We start from the raw sequence: 25,000 nt of genomic DNA on the forward strand, positions 1-25,000 counted from the left end.
CTAGTTCAGTTTGATTAGACATCCAGTTTGTTCAGTTTAGACATCCTTGTTTGATTAGACATCCTTGTTCAGTTTGATTAGACATCCTTGTTCAGTTTGATTAGACATCCTTGTTCAGTTTGATTAGACATCCTTGTTGAGTTTGATTAGACATCCTAGTTCAGTTTGATTAGACATCCTAGTTCAGTTTGATTCGACATCCTTGTTCAGTTTGATTAGACATCCTTGTTGAGTTTGATTAGACATCCTTGTTCAGTTTGATTAGACATCCTTGTTCAGTTTGATTAGACATCCTTGTTCAGTTTGATTAGATATCCTTGTTCAGTTTGATTAGACATCCTTGTTCCGTTTGATTAGACATCCTTGTTCAGTTTGATTCGACATCCTTGTTCAGTTTGATTAGACATCCTTGTTGAGTTTTAACAGACATCTTTGTTTAGTTTTGTTTCATCCACAATCTTCGTCTTTACTCAGCAATATGCAGTGTCCTTAGCTGACTGACTGACAGTCTGTTTCTGCTATGTCGTGCTTCGTCACTCATTGCCTTGTTAGGATTGACAGGTACAGGGTAGTCAAGGGCATCAACAGATCTGGGACCAGGCTACAGTTTCTTCACTTATAGAACAAGTACAGGGTAGTCAAGGGCATCAACAGATCTGGGACCAGGCTACAGTTTCTTCACTTATAGAACAAGGAGATGAGTGAAACTCCACTCCACAACAAATCACAAACCGAAAACAACCTCAGACATGTACCTTAAGAAATACTTTACTTTGACAGCAGTACAATCCATAGTGCTTGAGCATCTAGAGCATCTCCAGCCCTGTTCCAAGAGAGAAGCCCTCCTGTAGGTTGTTAACTCCATCCCTGTTCCTGGAGAGAAACCCTCCTGTAGGTTTTAACTCCAACCCTGTTCCCGGAGAGAAGCCCTCCTGTAGGTTTTAACTCCAGCCCTGTTCCAAGAGAGAAGCCCTCCTGTAGGTTTTAACTCCAACCCTGTTCCCGGAGAGAAACCCTCCTGGAGGTTTTTAACTCCAACCCTGTTCCCGGAGAGAAACCCTCCTGTAGGTTTTAACTCCAACCCTGTTCCCGGAGAGAAACCCTCCTGGAGGTTTTTAACTCCAACCCTGTTCCTGGAGAGAAACCCTCCTGTAGGTTTTAACTCCAACCCTGTTCCCGGAGAGAAACCCTCCTGGAGGTTTTTAACTCCAACCCTGTTCCTGGAGAGAAACCCTCCTGTAGGTTTTAACTCCAACCCTGTTCCCGGAGAGAAACCCTCCTGGAGGTTTTTAACTCCAACCCTGTTCCTGGAGAGAAACCCTCCTGTAGGTTTTAACTCCAACCCTGTTCCCGGAGAGAAACCCTCCTGTAGGTTGTTAACTCCAACCCTGTTCCTGGAGAGAAACCCTCCTGTAGGTTTTAACTCCAATCCTGTTCCCGGAGAGAAACCCTCCTGTAGGTTTTTAACTCCAACCCTGTTCCTGGAGAGAAACCCTCCTGTAGGTTTTTAACTCCAACCCTGTTCCTGGAGAGAAACCCTCCTGTAGGTTTTAACTCCATCCCTGTTCCTGGAGAGAAACCCTCCTGTAGGTTTTTAACTCCAACCCTGTTCCTGGAGAGAAACCCTCCTGTAGGTTTTTAACTCCAACCCTGTTCCTGGAGAGAAACCCTCCTGTAGGTTTTAACTCCAACCCTCTTCCTGGAGAGAAACCCTCCTGTAGGTTTTTAACTCCAACCCTGTTCCTGGAGAGAAACCCTCCTGTAGGTTTTTAACTCCAACCCTGTTCCTGGAGAGAAACCCTCCTGTAGGTTTTAACTCCAACCCTGTTCCTGGAGAGAAACCCTCCTGTAGGTTTACACTCCAACCCTGTTCCTGGAGAGAAACCCTCCTGTAGGTTTTAACTCCCAACCCTGTTCCTGGAGAGAAACCCTCCTGTAGGTTTTAACTCCATCCCTGTTCCTGGAGAGAAACCCTCCTGTAGGTTTTTAACTCCAACCCTGTTCCTGGAGAGAAACCCTCCTGTAGGTTTTAACTCCAACCCTGTTCCTGGAGAGAAACCCTCCTGTAGGTTTTTAACTCCAACCCTGTTCCTGGAGAGAAACCCTCCTGTAGGTTTTAACTCCAACCCTGTTCCTGGAGAGAAACCCTCCTGTAGGTTTTAACTCCAACCCTGTTCCCGGAGAGAAACCCTCCTGTAGGTTTTAACTCCAACCCTGTTCCCGGAGAGAAACCCTCCTGTAGGTTTACACTCCAACCCTGTTCCCGGAGAGAAACCCTCCTGTAGGTTTTAACTCCAACCCTGTTCCTGGAGAGAAACCCTCCTGTGGAACCCTGAATATTCTATATTTCCTGTCCTGTTGTTCTGGGTACTAATGTAGGTTGATGTATTGTGGACCAAAGGGCCTTTGGAAAGCATGATGGAACCATGGTAGGAAATACAACACTCCTCTATGCACCCTGACAGGATATAGACTCAGACAACACATCAATATTCACACTGACAGGTTAAATAGACTCAGACAACACATCAATATTCACACTGACAGGTGAAATAGACTCAGACAACACATCAATATTCACACTGACAGGTTAAATAGACTCAGACAACACATCAATATTCACACTGACAGGTTAAATAGACTCAGACAACACATCAATATTCACACTGACAGGATAAATAGACTCAGACAACACATCAATATTCACACTGACAGGTTAAATAGACTCAGACAACACATCAATATTCACACTGACAGGATAAATAGACTCAGACAACACATCAATATTCACACTGACAGGATAAATAGACTCAGACAACACATCAATATTCACACTGACAGGTTAAATAGACTCAGACAACACATCAATATTCACACTGACAGGTTAAATAGACTCAGACAACACATCAATATTCACACTGACAGGTTAAATAGACTCAGACAACACATCAATATTCACACTGACAGGTTAAATAGACTCAGACAACACATCAATATTCACACTGACAGGTTAAATAGACTCAGACAACACATCAATATTCACACTGACAGGTTAAATAGACTCAGACAACACATCAATATTCACACTGACAGGTTAAATAGACAGACAACACATCAATATTCACACTGACAGGTTAAATAGACTCAGACAACACATCAATATTCACACTGACAGGTTAAATAGACTCAGACAACACATCAATATTCACACTGACAGGTTAAATAGACTCAGACAACACATCAATATTCACACTGACAGGTTAAATAGACTCAGACAACATACCAGAGTAGGGTGAATGATAAGAATACTTTCTGCCTTCTCACACACACACACACACACACACACACACACACACACACACACACACACACACACACACACACACACACACACACACACACACACACACACATATACTCCAATCAGCATCCTCATTCATCCCTGTCGCTGAAGAGATGCCCACGTATTATCCTGACATTGAGAGCTCTCATGGGGTGGATCTGTGCAACAGGTGCTCAGGACGTTTTGGGGGGGGGCACACACCACTTCCTCCCATCCCAGCAATGCACTCTGGGATCTGTAGTAGCATACATATACATATTATGAATGCATTTTTTTTCCTCCTTCCTAATGTTCCAAATGTATTTTTGTATAATTTATTAAGGGACATTGTCCACCCTAACTGGTGATTAAATAAAAGCCTTGTAGGCTGGGTGTTTGTTTAATAATCTGTAGGCTCTGCTGAGAGGGATGTTGTTATATAGTATTGCCATCATTTTGACTCAACTATTAAAATATTCTTCCTATTGGTGTGATTTACTAATTTTATGGTAAAAAAAAAAGTGGTCTATTATCATTATGTTGTAATACCCATGGTTTTCCGGTGGGCGGCGCACTTGAGTCAGATACAAAAAAAAGTCTCACTCCGTCGTCCTGACAACGCCGTGTAAACTCCCAGTGCTTTCTGAGGGACCAAAACAACACACACTGGCATGTTGTGACAAGAGAAATGACTGAAAACATCAACATGTCATCGGGTTGACTGGTTATGACTGAGTTTCGAAAAACGTTTGATATTTGAAGAAGAAGAAAGAAAAAGAGTTAGAAGAATCGTACATAAAGATCTCTTACAGGTAAAGAGAAGATACATTGCGCATAATGCTGCCGGAAGTAGATAGCTAACGTTTGATAGCTTAGCTATCGTTTCTTTTCAATGAGATTATAAGCACATTGAGTACATCCCATTAAACCCAGTTTAGTCAACTCAAAGCTGGTCAAGCTACGTTTTGGTAAACTAGGTCCAAAGGTGAAGGTTTAACTAAAATAGCTAGCTAGTCACGCGGCTAACTATCTAACCAGATGACTAGCTAAGGTTAGTTTGCTAATGTATTACCAGCTAGCTATCCTAACATGTTACGCTAACTAGCTAGCTAGCTACATCAGAAAAAAGGGGGGTATCAACTCTATTCTCTTTCGTTGTTGCTAGTGCATTAGCTACGAATTAAAACGAGACCCTCAACTAGCCTTAAATGTGATGATCTAGAAGAAGAAAACATGTTGCTACGTGTGGCGCTTGTTGTAGTTATTGTAAATGCTAAGTTAGCCAGTTAGCTAGCTAGCGGCGAAACCCTCTTCTTCGTGTGTTTCCGGCAGACAAGACGCTGTGTTCCGTATTGTTGCCTTTTGCAGGTCATAGTTGCGGATCGAACGTTTAAATTAAAAAGGGGGGGGGGGATCATAAATTGCATCACCATTTAATCCTGCACCAGTGGAGGCTGCTGAGGGGAGAACTGCTCATAATTATTGGCTGCAATGGAGTGTAATAGATGGAATGGAGTGTAATAGATGGAATGGAGTGTAATAGATGGAATGGAGTGTAATAGATGGAATGGAGTATAATAGATGGAATGGAGTGTAATAGATGGAATGGAGTTTAATAGATGGAATGGAGTGTAATAGATGGAATGGAGTGTAGTAGATGGAATGGAGTGTAATAGTTGGAATGGAGTGTAATAGATGGAATGGAGTGTAATAGATGGAATGGAGTGTAGTAGATGGAATGGAGTGTAGTAGATGGAATGGAGTGTAATAGATGGAATGGAGTGTAATAGATGGAATGGAGTATAGTAGATGGAATGGAGTATAATAGATGGAATGGAGTATAATAGATGGAATGGAGTATAATAGATGAAATGGAGTGTATTAGATGGAATGGAGTATAATAGATGGAATGGAGTGTAATAGATGGAATGGAGTATAATAGATGGAATGGAGTATAATAGATGGAATGGAGTGTAATAGATGGAATGGAGTATAGTAGGTGGAATGGAGTGTAATAGATGGAATGGAGTGTAATAGATGGAATGGAGTGTAATAGATGGAATGGAGTGTAATAGATGGAATGGAGTGTAATAGATGGAATGGAGTGTAATAGATGGAATGGAGTGTAATAGATGGAATGTAGTATAATAGATGGAATGGAGTATAATAGATGGAATGGAGTGTAATAGATGGAATGGAGTATAATAGATGGAATGGAGTATAATAGATGGAATGGAGTGTAATAGATGGAATGGAGTGTAATAGATGGAATGGAGTATAATAGATGGAATGGAGTATAATAGATGGAATGGAGTGTAATAGATGGAATGGAGTGTAATAGATGGAATGTAGTATAATAGATGGAATGGAGTATAATAGATGGAATGGAGTATAATAGATGGAATGGAGTATAATAGATGGAATGGAGTATAATAGATGGAATGGAGTATAATAGATGGAATGGAGTGTAATAGATGGAATGGAGTGTAATAGATGGAATGTAGTGTAATGAGTATAATAGATGGAATGGAGTATAATAGATGGAATGGAGTATAATAGATGGAATGGAGTGTAATAGATGGAATGGAGTGTAATAGATGGAATGTAGTGTAATAGATGGAATGGAGTGTAATAGATGGAATGGAGTGTAATAGATGGAATGGAGTGTAATAGATGGAATGGAGTATAATAGATGGAATGGAGTGTAATAGATGGAATGGAGTGTAATAGATGGAATGGAGTGTAATAGATGGAATGGAGTGTAATAGATGGAATGGAGTATAATAGATGGAATGGAGTATAATAGATGGAATGGAGTATAATAGATGGAATGGAGTGTAATAGATGGAATGGAGTATAATAGATGGAATGGAGTATAATAGATGGAATGGAGTGTAATATATGGAATGGAGTATAATAGATGGAATGGAGTGTAATAGATGGAATGGAGTATAATAGATGGAATGGAGTGTAATAGATGGAATGGAGTGTAATAGATGGAATGGAGTGTAATAGATGGAATGGAATGGAGTGTAATAGATGGAATGGAGTGTAATAGATGGAATGGAGTGTAATAGATGGAATGGAGTGTAATAGATGGAATGGAGTATAGTAGATGGAATGGAGTGTAATAAATGGAATGGAGTGTGGTAGATGGAATGGAGTGTAATAGATGTATCGTTTGATCCGCCCCTACGCCACCCCACTGATCCTTTGAGACGCCTCGTAGACATGTAGAAGTACGTTAACATGGTTCGTGTTCAGGAGACGAAGGTCTTGAACTCAGCACCGTTCACATCATCTCACTTCCGTCTTCCAGCCAAGCTCCGTTCTTATGCCTTCACATCATCTCACTTCTTCTGTCTTCCAGCCAAGCAGACAGAGCTAAGCATCTCTCACCATGCTATGTGGATGTCTGTGGATACATACCTGGGGGCGTATTCATTATGTTGAATCTGTTGCAAAACGTTTCATAAAACGGAAGCTAAAAATCGAATCACATTTTATTGGTCACATACACATATTTATCAGATGTTATTGCCGGTGTAGTGAAATGGTTTTGTTCCGAGCTCCAGCAGTGCAGTAGTATCTAACAATACACACTAATCTAAAAAATAATGGAATTATGAAATATGGAAGTATTAGAACGAACAATGGCGGAGTCCTACCTGAATTGGTCCAATAGAAACACCCCAGGTTGTAGACTAATGATTAGGCCCTACACCCCAGGTTGTAGACTAATGATTAGGCCCTACACCCCAGGTTGTAGACTATTGATTAGGCCCTACACCCCAGGTTGTTTAGATTAATGATTAGGCCCTACACCCCAAGTTGTAGACTAATGATTAGGCCCTACACCCCAGGTTGTTTAGACTAATGATTAGGCCCTACACCCCAGGTTGTAGACTAATGATTAGGCCCTACACCCCAGGTTGTAGACTAATGATTAGGCCCTACACCCCAGGTTGTAGACTAATGATTAGGCCCTACACCCCAGGTTGTAGACTAATGATTAGGCCCTACACCCCAGGTTGTAGACTAATGATTAGGCCCTACACCCCAGGTTGTAGACTAATGATTAGGCCCTACACCCCAGGTTGTTTAGACTAATGATTAGGCCCTACACCCCAGGTTGTAGACTAATGATTAGGCCCTACACCCCAGGTTGTAGACTAATGATTAGGCCCTACACCCCAGGGTGTAGACTATTGATTAGGCCCTACACCCCAGGTTGTAGACTAATGATTAGGCCCTACACCCCAGGTTGTTTAGACTAATGATTAGGCCCTACACCCCAGGTTGTAGACTAATGATTAGGCCCTACACCCCAGGTTGTAGACTATTGATTAGGCCCTACACCCCAGGTTGTAGACTAATGATTAGGCCCTACACCCCAGGTTGTAGACTAATGATTAGGCCCTACACCCCAGGTTGTAGACTAATGATTAGGCCCTACACCCCAGGTTGTAGACTATTGATGAGGCCCTACACCCCAGGTTGTGTAGACTAATGATTAGGCCCTACACCCCAGGTTGTAGACTAATGATTAGGCCCTACACCCCAGGTTGTAGACTAATGATTAGGCCCCACACCCCAGGTTGTAGACTATTGATTAGGCCCTACACCCCAGGTTGTAGACTAATGATTAGGCCCTACACCCCAGGTTGTAGACTAATGATTAGGCCCTACACCCCAGGTTGTAGACTAATGATTAGGCCCTACACCCCAGGTTGTAGACTAATGATTAGGCCCTACACCCCAGGTTGTTTAGACTAATGATTAGGCCCTACACCCCAGGTTGTAGACTATTGATTAGGCCCTACACCCCAGGTTGTTTAGACTAATGATTAGGCCCTACACCCCAGGTTGTAGACTAATGATTTGGCCCTAAACCCAGGTTGTAGACTAATGATTAGGCCCTACACCCCAGGTTGTAGACTTATGATTTGGCCCTATACCCAGGTTGTAGACTAATGATTAGGCCCTACACCCCGGGTTGTAGACTAATGATTAGGCCGTACACCCCAGGTTGTAGACTAATGATTAGGCCCTACACCCCAGGTTGTAGACTAATGATTAGGGCCTACACCCCAGGTTGTTTAGACTAATGATTAGGCCCTACACCCCAGGTTGTAGACTAATGATTAGGCCCTACACCCCAGGTTGTAGACTAATGATTAGGCCCTACACCCGGGTAGTTTAGACTAATGATTAGGCCCTACACCCCAGGTTATAGACTAATGATTAGGCCCTATACCCCAGGTTGTAGACTAATGATTAGGCCCTACACCCCAGGTTGTTTAGACTAATGATTAGGCCCTACACCCCAGGTTGTAGACTATTGATTAGGCCCTACACCCCAGGTTGTTTAGACTAATGATTAGGCCCTACACCCCAGGTTGTAGACTAATGATTTGGCCCTAAACCCAGGTTGTAGACTAATGATTAGGCCCTACACCCCAGGTTGTAGACTTATGATTTGGCCCTATACCCAGGTTGTAGACTAATGATTAGGCCCTACACCCCGGGTTGTAGACTAATGATTAGGCCGTACACCCCAGGTTGTAGACTAATGATTAGGCCCTACACCCCAGGTTGTAGACTAATGATTAGGGCCTACACCCCAGGTTGTTTAGACTAATGATTAGGCCCTACACCCCAGGTTGTAGACTAATGATTAGGCCCTACACCCCAGGTTGTAGACTAATGATTAGGCCCTACACCCGGGTAGTTTAGACTAATGATTAGGCCCTACACCCCAGGTTATAGACTAATGATTAGGCCCTATACCCCAGGTTGTAGACTAATGATTAGGCCCTACACCCCAGGTTGTAGACTAATGATTAGGCCCTACACCACAGGTTGTAGACTAATGATTAGGCCCTACACCCCGGGTTGTTTAGACTAATGATTAGGCCCTACACCCGGGTAGTTTAGACTAATGATTAGGCCCTACACCCCAAGTTGTAGACTAATGATTAGGCCCTATACCCCAGGTTGTAGACTAATGATTAGGCCCTACACCCCGGGTTGTAGACTAATGATTAGGCCCTACACCCCAGGTTGTTTAGACTAATGAGTTGGCCCTACACCCCGGTTTGTTTAGACTAATGATTAGGCCCTACACCCCAGGTTGTTTAGACTAATGATTAGGCCCTACACCCCAGGTTGTAGACTAATGATTAGGCCCTACACCCCAGGTTGTAGACTAATGATTAGGCCCTACACCCCAGGTTGTTTAGACTAATGATTTGGCCCTACACCCCGGTTTGTTTAGACTAATGATTAGGCCCTACACCCCAGGTTGTTTAGACAAATTATTAGGCCCTACACCCCAGGTTGTTTAGACTAATGATTAGGCCCTACACCCCAGGTTGTAGACTAATGATTAGGCCCTACACCCGGGTTGTTTAGACTAATGATTAGGCCCTACACCCCAGGTTGTTTAGACTAATGATTAGGCCCTACACCCCAGGTTGTAGACTAATGATTAGGCCCTACACCCCAGGTTGTAGACTAATGATTAGGCCCTACACCCCAGGTTGTAGACTAATGATTAGGCCCTACACCCCAGGTTGTTTAGACTATTGATTAGGCCCTACACCCCAGGTTGTAGACTATTGATTAGGCCCTACACCCCAGGTTGTAGACTAATGAGTCGGCCCTACACCCCAGGTTGTAGACTATTGATTAGGCCCTACACCCCAGGTTGTAGACTAATGAGTAGGCCCTACACCCCAGGTTGTAGACTAATGATTAGGCCCTACACCCCAGGTTGTAGACTAATGATTAGGCCCTACACCCCAGGTTGTTTAGACTATTGATTAGGCCCTACACCCCAGGTTGTTTAGACTAATGATTAGGCCCTACACCCCAGGTTGTAGACTAATGATTAGGCCCTACACCCCAGGTTGTAGACTAATGATTAGGCCCTACACCCCAGGTTGTTTAGACTAATGATTAGGCCCTACACCCCAGGTTGTAGACTATTGATTAGGCCCTACACCCCAGGTTGTAGACTATTGATTAGGCCCTACACCCCAGGTTGTAGACTATTGATTAGGCCCTACACCCCAGGTTGTAGACTAATGAGTAGGCCCTACACCCCAGGTTGTAGACTAATGATTAGGCCCTACACCCCAGGTTGTAGACTAATGATTAGGCCCTACACCCCAGGTTGTAGACTAATGATTAGGCCCTACACCCCAGGTTGTAGACTAATGATTAGGGCCTACACCCCAGGTTGTTTAGACTAATGATTAGGCCCTACACCCCAGGTTGTAGACTATTGATTAGGCCCTACACCCCAGGTTGTAGACTAATGATTAGGCCCTACACCCCAGGTTGTAGACTAATGATTAGGCCCTACACCCGGGTAGTTTAGACTAATGATTAGGCCCTACACCCCAGGTTGTAGACTAATGATTAGGCCCTATACCCCAGGTTGTAGACTAATGATTAGGCCCTACACCCCAGGTTGTAGACTAATGATTAGGCCCTACACCACAGGTTGTAGACTAATGATTAGGCCCTACACCCCGGGTTGTTTAGACTAATGATTAGGCCCTACACCCGGGTAGTTTAGACTAATGATTAGGCCCTACACCCCAGGTTGTAGACTAATGATTAGGCCCTATACCCCAGGTTGTAGACTAATGATTAGGCCCTACACCCCAGGTTGTAGACTAATGATTAGGCCCTACACCATGTTGTAGACTAATGATTAGGCCCTACACCCCAGATTGTTTAGACTAATGATTAGGCTCTACACCCCGGGTTGTTTAGACTAATGATTAGGCCCTACACCCCAGGTTGTATACTAATGATTAGGCCCTACACCCCAGGTTGTAGACTAATGATTAGGCCCTACACCCCAGGTTGTAGACTAATGATTAGGCCCTACACCACAGGTTGTAGACTAATGATTTGGCCCTACACCCCAGGTTGTAGACTATTGATTAGGCCCTACACCCCAGGTTGTAGACTAATGATTAGGCCCTACACCCCAGGTTGTAGACTATTGATTAGGCCCTACACCCCAGGTTGTAGACTATTGATTAGGCCCTACACCCCGGGTTGTAGACTAATGATTAGGCCCTACACCCCGGGTTGTTTAGACTAATGATTAGGCCCTACACCCCAGGTTGTAGACTAATGATTAGGCCCTACACCCCAGGTTGTAGACTAATGATTAGGCCCTACACCCCAGGTTGTAGACTAATGATTAGGCCCTACACCCCAGGTTGTTTAGACTAATGATTAGGCCCTACACCCCAGGTTGTAGACTAATGATTGGGCCCTACACCCCAGGTTGTAGACTAATGATTAGGCCCTACACCCCAGGTTGTAGACTAATGATTAGGCCCTACACCCCAGGTTGTTTAGACTAATGATTAGGCCCTACACCCCAGGTTGTAGACTAATGATTAGGCCCTACACCCCAGGTTGTAGACTATTGATTAGGCCCTACACCCCAGGTTGTAGACTATTGATTAGGCCCTACACCCCAGGTTGTAGACTATTGATTAGGCCCTACACCCCAGGTTGTAGACTAATGATTAGGCCCTACACCACAGGTTGTAGACTAATGATTAGGCCCTACACCCCAGGTTGTAGACTAATGATTAGGCCCTACACCCCAGGTTGTAGACTAATGATTAGGCCCTACACCACAGGTTGTAGACTAATGATTAGGCCCTACACCCCAGGTTGTAGACTAATGATTAGGCCCTACACCCCAGGTTGTAGACTAATGATTAGGCCCTACACCCCAGGTTGTAGACTAATGATTAGGCCCTACACCCCAGGTTGTAGACTAATGATTAGGCCCTACACCCTAGGTTGTTTAGACTAATGATTTGGCCCTACACCCCAGGTTGTAGACTAATGATTAGGCCCTACACCCCAGGTTGTAGACTAATGATTAGGCCCTACACCCCAGGTTGTAGACTAATGATTAGGCCCTACACCCCAGGTTGTAGACTATTGATTAGGCCCTACACCCCAGGTTGTAGACTAATGATTAGGCCCTACACCCCAGGTTGTAGACTAATGATTAGGCCCTACACCCCAGGTTGTAGACTAATGATTAGGCCCTACACCCCAGGTTGTAGACTAATGATTAGGCCCTACACCCCAGGTTGTAGACTAATGATTAGGCCCTACACCCCAGGGTGTTTAGACTAATGATTAGGCCCTACACCCCAGGTTGTAGACTATTGATTAGGCCCTACACCCCAGGTTGTAGACTATTGATTATGCCCTACACCCCAGGTTGTAGACTAATGATTAGGCCCTACACCCCAGGTTGTTTAGACTAATGATTAGGCCCTACACCCCAGGTTGTAGATTAATGATTAGGCCCTACACCCCAGGTTGTAGACTAATGATTAGGCCCTACACCCCAGGTTGTTTAGACTATTGATTAGGCCCTACACCCCAGGTTGTTTAGACTAATGATTAGGCCCTACACCCCTAATTGTTTAGACTAATGATTAGGCCCTACACCCCAGGTTGTAGACTATTGATTAGGCCCTACACCCCAGGTTGTAGACTATTGATTAGGCCCTACACCCCAGGTTGTAGACTATTGATTAGGCCCTACACCCCAGGTTGTAGACTAATGATTAGGCCCTACACCCCAGGTTGTAGACTAATCATTAGGCCCTACACCCCAGGTTGTAGATTAATGATTAGGCCCTACACCCCAGGTTGTAGACTAATGATTAGGCCCTACACCCCAGGTTGTTTAGACTAATGATTAGGCCCTACACCCCAGGTTGTAGACTAATGATTAGGCCCTACACCCCAGGTTGTAGACTATTGATTAGGCCCTACACCCCAGGTTGTAGACTAATCATTAGGCCCTACACCCCAGGTTGTAGACTATTGATTAGGCCCTACACCCCAGGTTGTAGACTAATGATTAGGCCCTACACCCCAGGTTGTAGACTATTGATTAGGCCCTACACCCCAGGTTGTAGACTAATCATTAGGCCCTACACCCCAGGTTGTAGACTATTGATTAGGCCCTACACCCCAGGTTGTAGACTATTGATTAGGCCCTACACCCCAGGTTGTAGACTATTGATTAGGCCCTACACCCCAGGTTGTAGACTATTGATTAGGCCCTACACCCCAGGTTGTTTAGACTAATGATTAGGCCCTACACCCCAGGTTGTAGACTAATGATTAGGCCCTACACCCCAGGTTGTAGACTAATGATTAGGCCCTACACCCCAGGTTGTAGACTAATGATTAGGCCCTACACCCCAGGTTGTTTAGACTAATGATTAGGCCCTACACCCCAGGTTGTAGACTAATGATTAGGCCCTACACCCCAGGTTGTAGACTAATGATTAGGCCCTACACCCCAGGTTGTAGACTAATGATTAGGCCCTACACCCCAGGTTGTAGACTAATGATTAGGCCCTACACCCCAGGTTGTAGACTAATGATTAGGCCCTACACCCCAGGTTGTTTAGACTAATGATTAGGCCCTACACCCCAGGTTGTAGACTATTGATTAGGCCCCACACCCCAGGTTGTTTAGACTAATGATTAGGCCCTACACCCCAGGTTGTAGACTATTGATTAGGCCCTACACCCCAGGTTGTTTAGACAAATGATTAGGCCCTACACCCCAGGTTGTAGACTATTGATTAGGCCCTACACCCCAGGTTGTTTAGACAAATGATTAGGCCCCACACCCCAGGTTGTAGACTAATGATTAGGCCCTACACCCCAGGTTGTAGACTAATGATTAGGCCCTACACCCCAGGTTGTAGATTAATGATTAGGCCCTACACCCCAGGTTGTAGACTAATGATTAGGCCCTACACCCCAGGTTGTAGACTAATGATTAGGCCCTACACCCCAGGTTGTTTAGACTAATGATTAGGCCCTACACCCCAGGTTGTAGATTAATGATTAGGCCCTACACCCCAGGTTGTAGACTAATGATTAGGCCCTACACCCCAGGGTGTAGATTAATGATTAGGCCCTACACCCCAGGTTGTAGACTAATGATTAGGCCCTACACCCCAGGTTGTAGACTAATGATTAGGCCCTACACCCCAGGTTGTAGACTAATGATTAGGCCCTACACCCCAGGTTGTTTAGACTAATGATTAGGCCCTACACCCCAGGTTGTAGACTAATGATTAGGCCCTACACCCTAGGTTGTTTAGACTAATGATTAGGCCCTACACCCCAGGTTGTAGACTAATGATTAGGCCCTACACCCCAGGTTGTAGACTAATGATTAGGCCCTACACCCCAGGTTGTAGACTAATGATTAGGCCCTACACCCCAGGTTGTTTAGACTAATGATTAGGCCCTACACCCCAGGTTGTAGATTAATGATTAGGCCCTACACCCCAGGTTGTAGACTAATGATTAGGCCCTACACCCCAGGTTGTTTAGACAAATGATTAGGCCCTACACCCCAGGTTGTAGACTAATGATTAGGCCCTACACCCCAGGTTGTAGACTAATGATTAGGCCCTACACCCCAGGTTGTAGACTAATGATTAGGCCCTACACCCCAGGTTGTTTAGACTAATGATTAGGCCCTACACCCCAGGTTGTAGACTAATGATTAGGCCCTACACCCCAGGTTGTTTAGACTATTGGTTAGGCCCTACACCCCAGGTTGTAGACTAATGATTAGGCCCTACACCCCAGGTTGTAGACTAATGATTAGGCCCTACACCCCAGGTTGTAGACTAATGATTAGGCCCTACACCCCAGGTTGTAGACTAATGATTAGGCCCTACACCCCAGGTTGTAGACTAATGATTAGGCCCTACACCCCAGGTTGTAGACTAATGATTAGGCCCTACACCCCAGGTTGTAGACTATTGATTAGGCCCTACACCCCAGGTTGTTTAGACTAATGATTAGGCCCTACACCCCAGGTTGTAGACTAATGATTAGGCCCTACACCCCAGGTTGTAGACTAATGATTAGGCCCTACACCCCAGGTTGTAGACTAATGATTAGGCCCTACACCCCAGGTTGTAGACTAATGATTAGGCCCTACACCCCAGGTTGTAGACTAATGATTAGGCCCTACACCCCAGGTTGTAGATTAATGATTAGGCCCTACACCCCAGGTTGTAGACTATTGATTAGGCCCTACACCCCAGGTTGTTTAGACTAATGATTAGGCCCTACACCCCAGGTTGTAGACTAATGATTAGGCCCTACACCCCAGGTTGTTTAGACTAATGATTAGGCCCTACACCCCAGGTTGTAGACTATTGATTAGGGCCTACACCCCAGGTTGTAGACTATTGATTAGGCCCTACACCCCAGGTTGTAGACTAATGATTAGGCCCTACACCCCAGGTTGTAGACTAATGATTAGGCCCTACACCCCAGGTTGTAGATTAATGATTAGGCCCTACACCCCAGGTTGTAGACTATTGATTAGGCCCTACACCCCAGGTTGTAGACTATTGATTAGGCCCTACACCCCAGGTTGTAGACTAATGATTAGGCCCTACACCCCAGGTTGTAGACTAATGATTAGGCCCTACACCCCAGGTTGTAGACTAATGATTAGGCCCTACACCCCAGGTTGTAGACTATTGATTAGGCCCTACACCCCAGGTTGTAGACTATTGATTAGGCCCTACACCCCAGGTTGTAGACTAATGATTAGGCCCTACACCCCAGGTTGTAGACTATTGATTAGGCCCTACACCCCAGGTTGTTTAGAGTAATGATTATTCCCTACACCCCAGGTTGTAGACTAATGATTAGGCCCTACACCTCGGGTTTGCAGTGCACATGCAGTTGTCACACGTTTATTTCTTTGTGATGGTCTTAGCTACTATAATATATATTTTTAATTCAACAGAGACCCCCCCCCCCCGGGAATAAGACAGAACAACAATGGGTCTGTTTGATAAACTCGCTGGCTGGTTGGGGCTGAAGAAGAAGGAAGTGAATGTTCTGTGTCTGGGATTGGACAACAGCGGCAAGACCACCATCATCAACCAACTCAAACCGTCCAATGTAAGTCTACACTAGTAGCCTGGATCAATTACGCCTGCCTACTTAATGATCTAGGATAAGAATGAGTTAGTGGTTTGCTGTGATAGAGACACTTTAGGATTAGAGTAAGTCACTATAGTAACTGGTTTTCAGAGGATAAGGATTCCATCTCCTGAAGAGGGATGGTGGAGAGAGGAACCACGAGACACCGCAGGGAGAGAGTTAGAGAGGAGGAGGAGATGGAGAGAGGTAGAGAGGAGGAGATGGAGAGAGGTAGAGAAGAGAAGATGGAGGGAGAGAGGAGGAGATGGAGAGAGGTAGAGAAGAGAAGATGGAGAGAGAGAGGAGGCGATGGAGGGAGAGAGAGGGAGATGGAGGTAGAGAGGAGGAGGAGATGGAGAAAGGTAGAGAAGAGAAGATGGAGGGAGAGAGGAGGAGATGGAGAGAGGTAGAGAGGAGGAGATGGAGAGAGGTAGAGAAGATGGAGGGAGAGAGGAGGAGATGGAGAGAGGTAGAAAAGAGAAGATGGAGGGAGAGAGGAGGAGATGGAGATGGAGAGAGAGAGGATGAGATGGAGGAAGAGAGAGAGAGGAGGAGCTGGAGGGAGAGAGAGGGTGAGATGGAGAGAGGAGGAGATGGAGGGAGAGAGAGGAGGAGATGGAGAGAGGGGAGGAGATGGAGGGAGAGAGAGGAGGAGATGGAGAGAGAGAGGATAGGATGGAGGAAGAGAGAGAGGGGAGGAGCTGGAGAGAGAGAGGATGAGATGGAGAGAGGAGGAGATGGAGAGAGAGAGGAGGAGATGGAGGGAGAGAAGAGGAAATGGAGAGAGAGAGAGGAGGAGCTGGAGGGAGAGAGAGGGTGAGATGGAGAGAGGAGGAGATGGAGGGAGAGAGAGGAGGAGATGGAGGGAGAGAGAGGAGGAGATGGAGGGAGAGAGAGGAGGAGATGGAGAGAGAGAGGATAGGATGGAGGAAGAGAGAGAGAGGAGGAGCTGGAGAGAGAGAGGATGAGATGGAGAGAGGAGGAGATGGAGAGAGAGAGAGGAGGAGATGGAGAGAGAGAGGATAGGATGGAGGAAGAGAGAGAGAGGAGGAGCTGGAGAGAGAGAGGATGAGATGGAGAGAGGAGGAGATGGAGAGAGAGAGGAGGAGATGGAGGGAGAGAAGAGGAAATGGAGGGAGAGAAGAGGAAATGGAGAGAGAGAGAGGAGGAGCTGGAGGGAGAGAGAGGGTGAGATGGAGAGAGGAGGAGATGGAGGGAGAGAGAGGAGGAGATGGAGGGAGAGAGAGGAGGAGATGGAGGGAGAGAGAGGAGGAGATGGAGAGAGAGAGGATAGGATGGAGGAAGAGAGAGAGAGGAGGAGCTGGAGAGAGAGAGGATGAGATGGAGAGAGGAGGAGATGGAGAGAGAGAGGAGGAGATGGAGGGAGAGAAGAGGAAATGGAGAGAGAGAGGAGGAGCTGGAGGGAGAGAGAGGGTGAGATGGAGAGAGGAGGAGATGGAGGGAGAGAGAGGAGGAGATGGAGGGAGAGAGAGGAGGAGATGGAGGGAGAGAGAGGAGGAGATGGAGAGAGAGAGGATAGGATGGAGGAAGAGAGAGAGAGGAGGAGCTGGAGAGAGAGAGGATGAGATGGAGAGAGGAGGAGATGGAGAGAGAGAGGAGGAGATGGAGGGAGAGAAGAGGAAATGGAGAGAGAGAGAGGAGGAGATGGGGAGAGAGAGAGGATGAGATGGAGGGAGAGAGGAGGACATGGAGAGAAAGAGAGGAGGAGATAGAGAGAGGAGAAGATGGAGGGAGGGAGAGAGGTAGAGATGGAGGTGGAGATGAAGAAGTGTTGCTACAGGAAGTGAGGTCATGGATGGAGGATCTGTAAGAGGCCATGCAACAAAGACCCGAACACACAACTTTCAATTCATTATTGAACGTTGATTCACATTTGCTGTCCTGCTCTTCTTGTTAATTAGCTCAACTTGTCTTCCTGAAGCCTGTCTGAAGACCGTTTCAAATGGCCCTCTCTACTGTTGTATTACAAAGGTACAGGTGGTGGACCAATGAGCAGAATCACCTGGATGAATGAAGGTCAACAGTATGACGATGCTCCGGTCCTCACTGCAGGAGGAGTCACCCAGTAGTCATCTTCTATTCCCTAACGTGTTAGCATGTTTATCTACCCCTGATGTCCCTCAACGCTGGTCTTCTTCTCTCTCTCTGCATCAACCACTTCCTGTCCACTCCAAACGTCTTGGAGGTCATCTATCCCTGATGTCCCTCAACCCTGGTCTTCTTCTTCTTCTCTCTCTCTGCATCAACCACTTCCTGTCCACTCCAAACGTCTTGGAGGTCATCTATCCCTGATATCCCTCAAACCCTGGTCTTCTTCTTCTTCTGTCTCTCTTCATCAACCACTTCCTGTCCACTCCAAATGTCTTGGAGGTCATCTATCCCTGATATCCCTCAACCCTGGTCTTCTTCTTCTCTCTCTCTGCATCAACCACTTCCTGTCCACTCCAAACATCTTGGATGTCATCTATCCCTGATGTCCCTCAACCCTGGTCTTCTTCTTCTCTCTCTCTGCATCAAACACTTCCTGTCCACTCCAAGTCTTTTGGGGGTCATCTATCCCTGATATCCCTCAAACCCTGGTCTTCTTCTTCTTCTCTCTCTCTGCATCAACTACTTCCTGTCCACTCCAAACGTCTTGGAGGTCATCTATCCCTGATATCCCTCAACCCTGGTCTTCTTCTCTCTCTCTGCATCAACCACTTCCTGTCCACTCCAAACGTCTTGGAGGTCATCTATCCCTGATATCCCTCAACCCCTGGTCTTCTTCTTCTTCTCTCTCTCTGCATCAACCACTTCCTGTCCACTCCAAACGTCTTGGAGGTCATCTATCCCTGATATCCCTCAACCCTGGTCTTCTTCTTCTCTCTCTCTGCACCAACCACTTCCTGTCCACTCCAAACGTCTTGGAGGTCATCTATCCCTGATATCCCTCAACCCTGGTCTTCTTCTTCTCTCTCTCTGCATCAACCACTTCCTGTCTACTCCAAACGTCTTGGAGGTCATCTATCCCTGATTTCCCTCAACCCTGGTCTTCTTCTTCTCTCTCTCTGCATCAACCACTTCCTGTCCACTCCAAACGTCTTGGAGGTCATCTATCCCTGATATCCCTCAACCCTGGTCTTATTCTTCTGTCTCTCTTCATCAACCACTTCCTGTCCACTCCAAATGTCTTGGAGGTCATCTATCCCTGATTTCCCTCAACCCTGGTCTTCTTCTTCTCTCTCTCTGCATCAACCACTTCCTGTCCACTCCAAACGTCTTGGAGGTCATCTATCCCTGATATCCCTCAACCCTGGTCTTCTTCTTCTCTCTCTCTGCATCAACCACTTCCTGTCCACTCCAAACGTCTTGGAGACAGTCCAGAGGTTTCTAGTTGTTCCTGATGGTTTCTGATCTTGGTAAAGGCACCATGGCTAGATACACAACTGTAGTTTGTAAATCTGAACCAAACAAAACAATGGAAGGTTAATTTAACAGTTAAATAAGACATTTACTTAATAATTCCTGAAATCTATTATCTTGTTGTAGGTCACTAAGTTATGTTGCCGCTTTGGAAATTGGCCACTGGTGGGAACTTACACATAATTGTCAATAACTTAATAATACTTAAACGTAATGGTTTAGTGTACAATCAGCTACGGATAGAACGACCAGATTAATTAATAGAAACATTAAACAGCAGAAATGGGGTTTTTCCCCTCTTGAACTCAAGTGGCCTTAATCAGTACGGTTACCCTAATCTATTCCTGTTTAATTAACCACTCCTAATCTATTCCTGTTTAATTAACCACTACTAATCTATTCCTGTTTAATTAACCACTACTAATGTATTCCTTAATTAACCACTCCTAATCTATTCCTGTTTAATTAACCACTACTAATGTATTCCTTAATTAACCACTCCTAATCTATTCCTGTTTAATTAACCACTCCTAATCTATTCCTTAATTAACCACTCCTAATCTATTCCTGTTTAATTAACCACTCCTAATGTAATTAACCACTACTAATCTATTCCTGTTTAATTAACCACTCCTAATCTATTCCTGTTTAATTAACCACTACTAATCTATTCCTGTTTAATTAACCACTCCTAATCTATTCCTGTGTAACTAACCACTACTTTTTATTTATTTATTTATTAATATATATTTTTATTTAACCAGGTAGGCCAGTTGAGAACATTTACAACTGCGACCCAGACCAAGATAAAGCAAAGCAGTGCAACATGAACAACACAGAGTTACACATGGAATAAAACAAACATACAGTCAACAACACAGAGTGACACATGGAATAAAACAAACATACAGTCAACAACACAGAGTTACACATGGAATAAAACAAACATACAGTCAACAACACAGAGTTACACATGGAATAAAACAAACATACAGTCAACAACACAGAGTTACACATGGAATAAAACAAACATACAGTCAACAACACAGAGTGACACATGGAATAAAACAAACATACAGTCAACAACACAGAGTTACACATGGAATAAAACAAACATACAGTCACTAATACAGTAGAAACAATCTACAGTGTGTGCAAATGTAGTAAGATTAGGGAGGTAAGGCAATCAATAGGCCATAGTGGCGAAGTAATTACAATTTAGCAATTAAACACTGGACTGAATGGTAAATGTGCAGAAGATGAATGTGCAAGTAGAGATACTGGGGTGCAAAGGAGCAAAAAAACAAACAATATGGGGATGAGGTAGTTGGATGGCTATTTACAGATGGGCTGTGTACAGGTGCAGTGATCTGTAAACTGCTCTGACAGCTTGTGCTTAAAGCTAGAGAGGGAGATATGACTCCAAATGTTTGCAATTCGTTCCAGTCATTGGCAGCAGAGAACTGGAAGGAAAGGCGGCCAAAGTAGGTGTTGGCTTTGGGGATGACCAGTGAGATATACCTGCTGGAGCGTGTGCTATGGGTGGGTGCTGCTATGGTGACCAGTAAGCTGAGATAAGGCGGAGCTTTACCTAGCAGAGACTTGTAGATGACCTGGAGCCAGTGGGTTTGGCGACGAATATGAAGTGAGGGCCAGCCAATGAGAGCATACAGGTCGCAGTAGTGGGTCGTATATGGGGCTTTGGTGACAAAACGGATGGCACTGTGATAGACTGCATCCAATTTGCTGAGTAGAATATTGGAAGCTATTTTGTAAATGACATCGCCGAAGTCAAGGATTGGTAGGATGGTCAGTTTTATGAGGGTATGTTTGGCAGCATGAGTGAAGGATGCTTTGTTGCGAAATAGGAAGCCAATTCTAGATTTAATTTTGGATTGGAGATGTTTAATAAGAGTCTGAAGGAGAGTTTACAGTTCTGACCAGACACCAAGATATTTGTAGTTGTCCACATATTCTAAGTCAGAGCCGTCCAGAGTAGTGACACCAATCTAATCTATTCCTGTGTAATTAACCACTACTAATCTATTCCTGTGTCATTCAGGCCCAGACACAAGACATCGTCCCGACCATTGGCTTCAGCATCGAGAAGTTCAAGACATCAAGGTAATCAATACGACAATAATGGATGACTGTACGTTGGTCAGACGTTCTGAACTATACCCTGAAGGTTGTTGGGGAACGTTGTCTGAACGTTACCACTACGATGTCCTTGAATGAGTCCCAAATGGCATCGCATTTCCACTATAGTGCACTACTTTTCTCTCCAGTCTTCTAAATCCTCCTCTCTCTCCAGTCTCTAAATCCTCCTCTTCTCTCCAGTCTTAATAATAATAATAATAATAATATATCCCATTTAGCAGACGCTTTTGTCCAAAGCGACTTACAAGTCGGCTGGGGTCACTACTTTTACATATGGGTGGTCCCAGCGGGAATCGAACCCACGACGCTTGGCGTTGCAAGCGCCATGCTCTACCGACTGAGCCACACAGTCCTCCTCTTCTCTCCTCTTCTCTCCAGTCTCTAAATCCTCCTCTTCTCTCAGTCTTCTAAATCCTCCTCTTCTCTCCAGTCTTCTATATCCTCCTCTTCTCTCCAGTCTTCTAAATCCTCCTCTTCTCTCCAGTCTTCTATATTGTCCTCTTCTCTCCAGTCTTCTAAATCCTCCTCTTCTCTCCAGTCTTCTAAATCCTTCTCTTCTCTCCAGTCTTCTAAATCCTTCTCTTCTCTCCAGTCTCTAAATCCTCCTCTTCTCTCCAGTCTTCTAAATCCTCCTCTTCTCTCCAGTCTTCTAAATCCTTCTCTTCTCTCCAGTCTTCTAAATCCTTCTCTTCTCTCCAGTCTCTAAATCCTCCTCTTCTCTCCAGTCTTCTAAATCCTCCTCTTCTCTCCAGTCTCTAAATCCTCCTCTTCTCTCCAGTCTTCTAAATCCTCCTCTTCTCTCCAGTCATCTAAATCCTCCTCTCCTATCCAGTCTTCTAAATCCTCCTCTTCTCTCCAGTCTTCTATATTCTCCTCTTCTCTCCAGTCTTCTATATTCTCCTCTTCTCTCCATTCAAAAAAACTCCTCTTCTCTCCAGTCTTCTATACTCTCCTCTTCTCTCCAGTCTTATATATTCTCCTCTTCTCTCCAGTCTTCTAAATCCTCCTCGTCTCTCCAGTCTTCTATATTCTCCTCTTCTCTCCATTCAAAAAAACTCCTCTTCTCTCCAGTCTTCTATACTCTCCTCTTCTCTCCAGTCTTCTATATTATTCTCTTCTCTCCAGTCTTCTATATTCTCCTCTTCTCTCCAGTCTTCTAAATCCTCCTCTCCTCTCCAGTCTTCTATATCCTCCTCTTCTCTCCAGTCTTCTAAATCCTCCTCTCCTCTCCAGTCTTCTAAATCCTCCTCTCCTCTCCAGTCTTCTAAATCCTCCTCTTCTCTCCAGTCTTCTAAATCCTCCTCTTCTCTCCAGTCTTCTATATTGTCCTCTTCTCTCCAGTCTTCTAAATCCTCCTCTTCTCTCCAGTCTTCTAAATCCTCCTCTTCTCTCCAGTCTTCTAAATCATCATATTCTCTCCAGTCTTCTAAATCCTCCTCTTCTCTCCAGTCTTCTATATTGTCCTCTTCTCTCCAATCTTCTAAATCCTCTTCTTCTCTCCAGTCTTCTAAATTCTCCTCTTCTCTCCAGTCTTCTAAATCCTCCTCTTCTCTCCAGTCTTCTAAATCCTCCTCTTCTCTCCAGTCTTCTAAATCCTCCTCTTCTCTCCAGTCTTCTAAATCCTCCTCTTCTCTCCAGTCTTCTAAATCCTCCTCTTCTCTCCAGTCTTCTATATTCTCCTCTTCTCTCCATTCAAAAAAACTCCTCTTCTCTCCAGTCTTCTATACTCTCCTCTTCTCTCCAGTCTTCTTTATTCTCCTCTTCTCTCCAGTCTTCTATATTCTCCTCTTCTCTCCAGTCTTCTATACTCTCCTCTTCTCTCCAGTCTTCTAAATCCTCCTCTTCTCTCCAGTCTTCTAAATCCTCCTCTTCTCTCCAGTCTTCTAAATCCCCCTCTTCTCTCCAGTCTCTAAATCCTCCACTTCTCTCCAGTCTTTTAAATCCTCCTCTTCTCTCCATTCTAAATCCTCCTCTTTTCTCCAGTCTTCTAAATCCTCCTCTTCTCTCCAGTCTTTGAAATCCTCCTCTTCTCTCTAGTCTCTAAATCCTCCTCTTCTCTCCAGTCTTCTAAATCCTCCTCTTCTCTCCAGTCTCTAAATCCTCCTCTTCTCTCCAGTCTTCTATATTCTCCTCTTCTCTCCATTCTAAATCCTCCTCTTCTCTCCAGTCTTCTTTATTCTCCTCTTCTCTCCAGTCTTCTATAGTCTCCTCTTCTCTCCAGTCTTCTATATTCTCCTCTTCTCTCCATTCTAAAAAACTCCTCTTCTCTCCGTTCTTCTATACTCTCCTCTTCTCTCTGTTCTTCTATACTCTCCTCTTCTCTCCAGTCTTCTATATTCTCCTCTTCTCTCCATTCTAAAGAACTCCTCTTCTCTCCAGTCTTCTATACTCTCCTCTTCTCTCCAGTCTTCTATATTCTCCTCTTCTCTCCGTTTTTCTATACTCTCCTCTTCTCTCCGTTCTTCTATACTCTCTTCTTCTCTCCAGTCTTCTATACTCTCCTCTTCTCTCCAGTCTTCTATACTCTCCTCTTCTCTCCAGTCTTCTGTACTCTCCTCTTCTCTCCAGTCTTCTATATTCTCCTCTTCTCTCCGTTTTTCTATACTCTCCTCTTCTCTCCGTTCTTCTATACTCTCCTCTTCTCTCCAGTCTTCTATACTCTCCTCTTCTCTCCAGTCTTCTATACTCTCCTCTTCTCTCCAGTCTTCTATACTCTCCTCTTCTCTCCAGTCTTCTATACTCTCCTCTTCTCTCCAGTCTTCTGTACTCTCCTCTTCTCTCCAGTCTTCTATATTCTCCTCTTCTCTCCGTTTTTCTATACTCTCCTCTTCTCTCCGTTCTTCTATACTCTCCTCTTCTCTCCGTTCTTCTATACTCTCCTCTTCTCTCCGTTCTTCTATACTCTCCTCTTCTCTCCAGTCTTCTATATTCTCCTCTTCTCTCCAGTCTTCTATACTCTCCTCTTCTCTCCAGTCTTCTATACTCTCCTCTTCTCTCCAGTCTTCTATATTCTCCTCTTCTCTCCATTCTAAAAAACCCCTCTTCTCTCCG

The 25,000-nt window shown here is 44.8% G+C and overlaps 1 protein-coding gene and 1 long non-coding RNA gene across 2 annotated transcripts in view; both read left to right on the forward strand.

The window, feature by feature from the left end:
- Window positions 1-54: 54 nt before the first annotated feature.
- LOC135530424 (uncharacterized) lies at window positions 55-3,807 on the forward strand. The gene is made up of 2 exons (XR_010453841.1): window positions 55-1,982; window positions 2,027-3,807. It is a non-coding gene; the product is annotated as an uncharacterized LOC135530424 (long non-coding RNA).
- Window positions 3,808-3,929: 122 nt separating this feature from the next.
- LOC135530425 (ADP-ribosylation factor-like protein 6) overlaps window positions 3,930-25,000 on the forward strand; it is a 42,630-nt gene continuing 21,559 nt past the window's right edge. Inside the window, exons 1-3 of the mRNA XM_064958753.1 lie at window positions 3,930-4,134; window positions 16,190-16,345; window positions 21,852-21,913. Of these exons, the coding sequence (XP_064814825.1) occupies window positions 16,223-16,345; window positions 21,852-21,913 (185 nt within the window). The 5' untranslated portion in view covers window positions 3,930-4,134; window positions 16,190-16,222. The remainder of the gene's footprint in view (window positions 4,135-16,189; window positions 16,346-21,851; window positions 21,914-25,000) is intronic.

Source organism: Oncorhynchus masou, unplaced genomic scaffold (assembly GCF_036934945.1).
Source record: "Oncorhynchus masou masou isolate Uvic2021 unplaced genomic scaffold, UVic_Omas_1.1 unplaced_scaffold_1340, whole genome shotgun sequence".
Classification (NCBI taxonomy): Eukaryota; Metazoa; Chordata; class Actinopteri; order Salmoniformes; family Salmonidae; genus Oncorhynchus; species Oncorhynchus masou.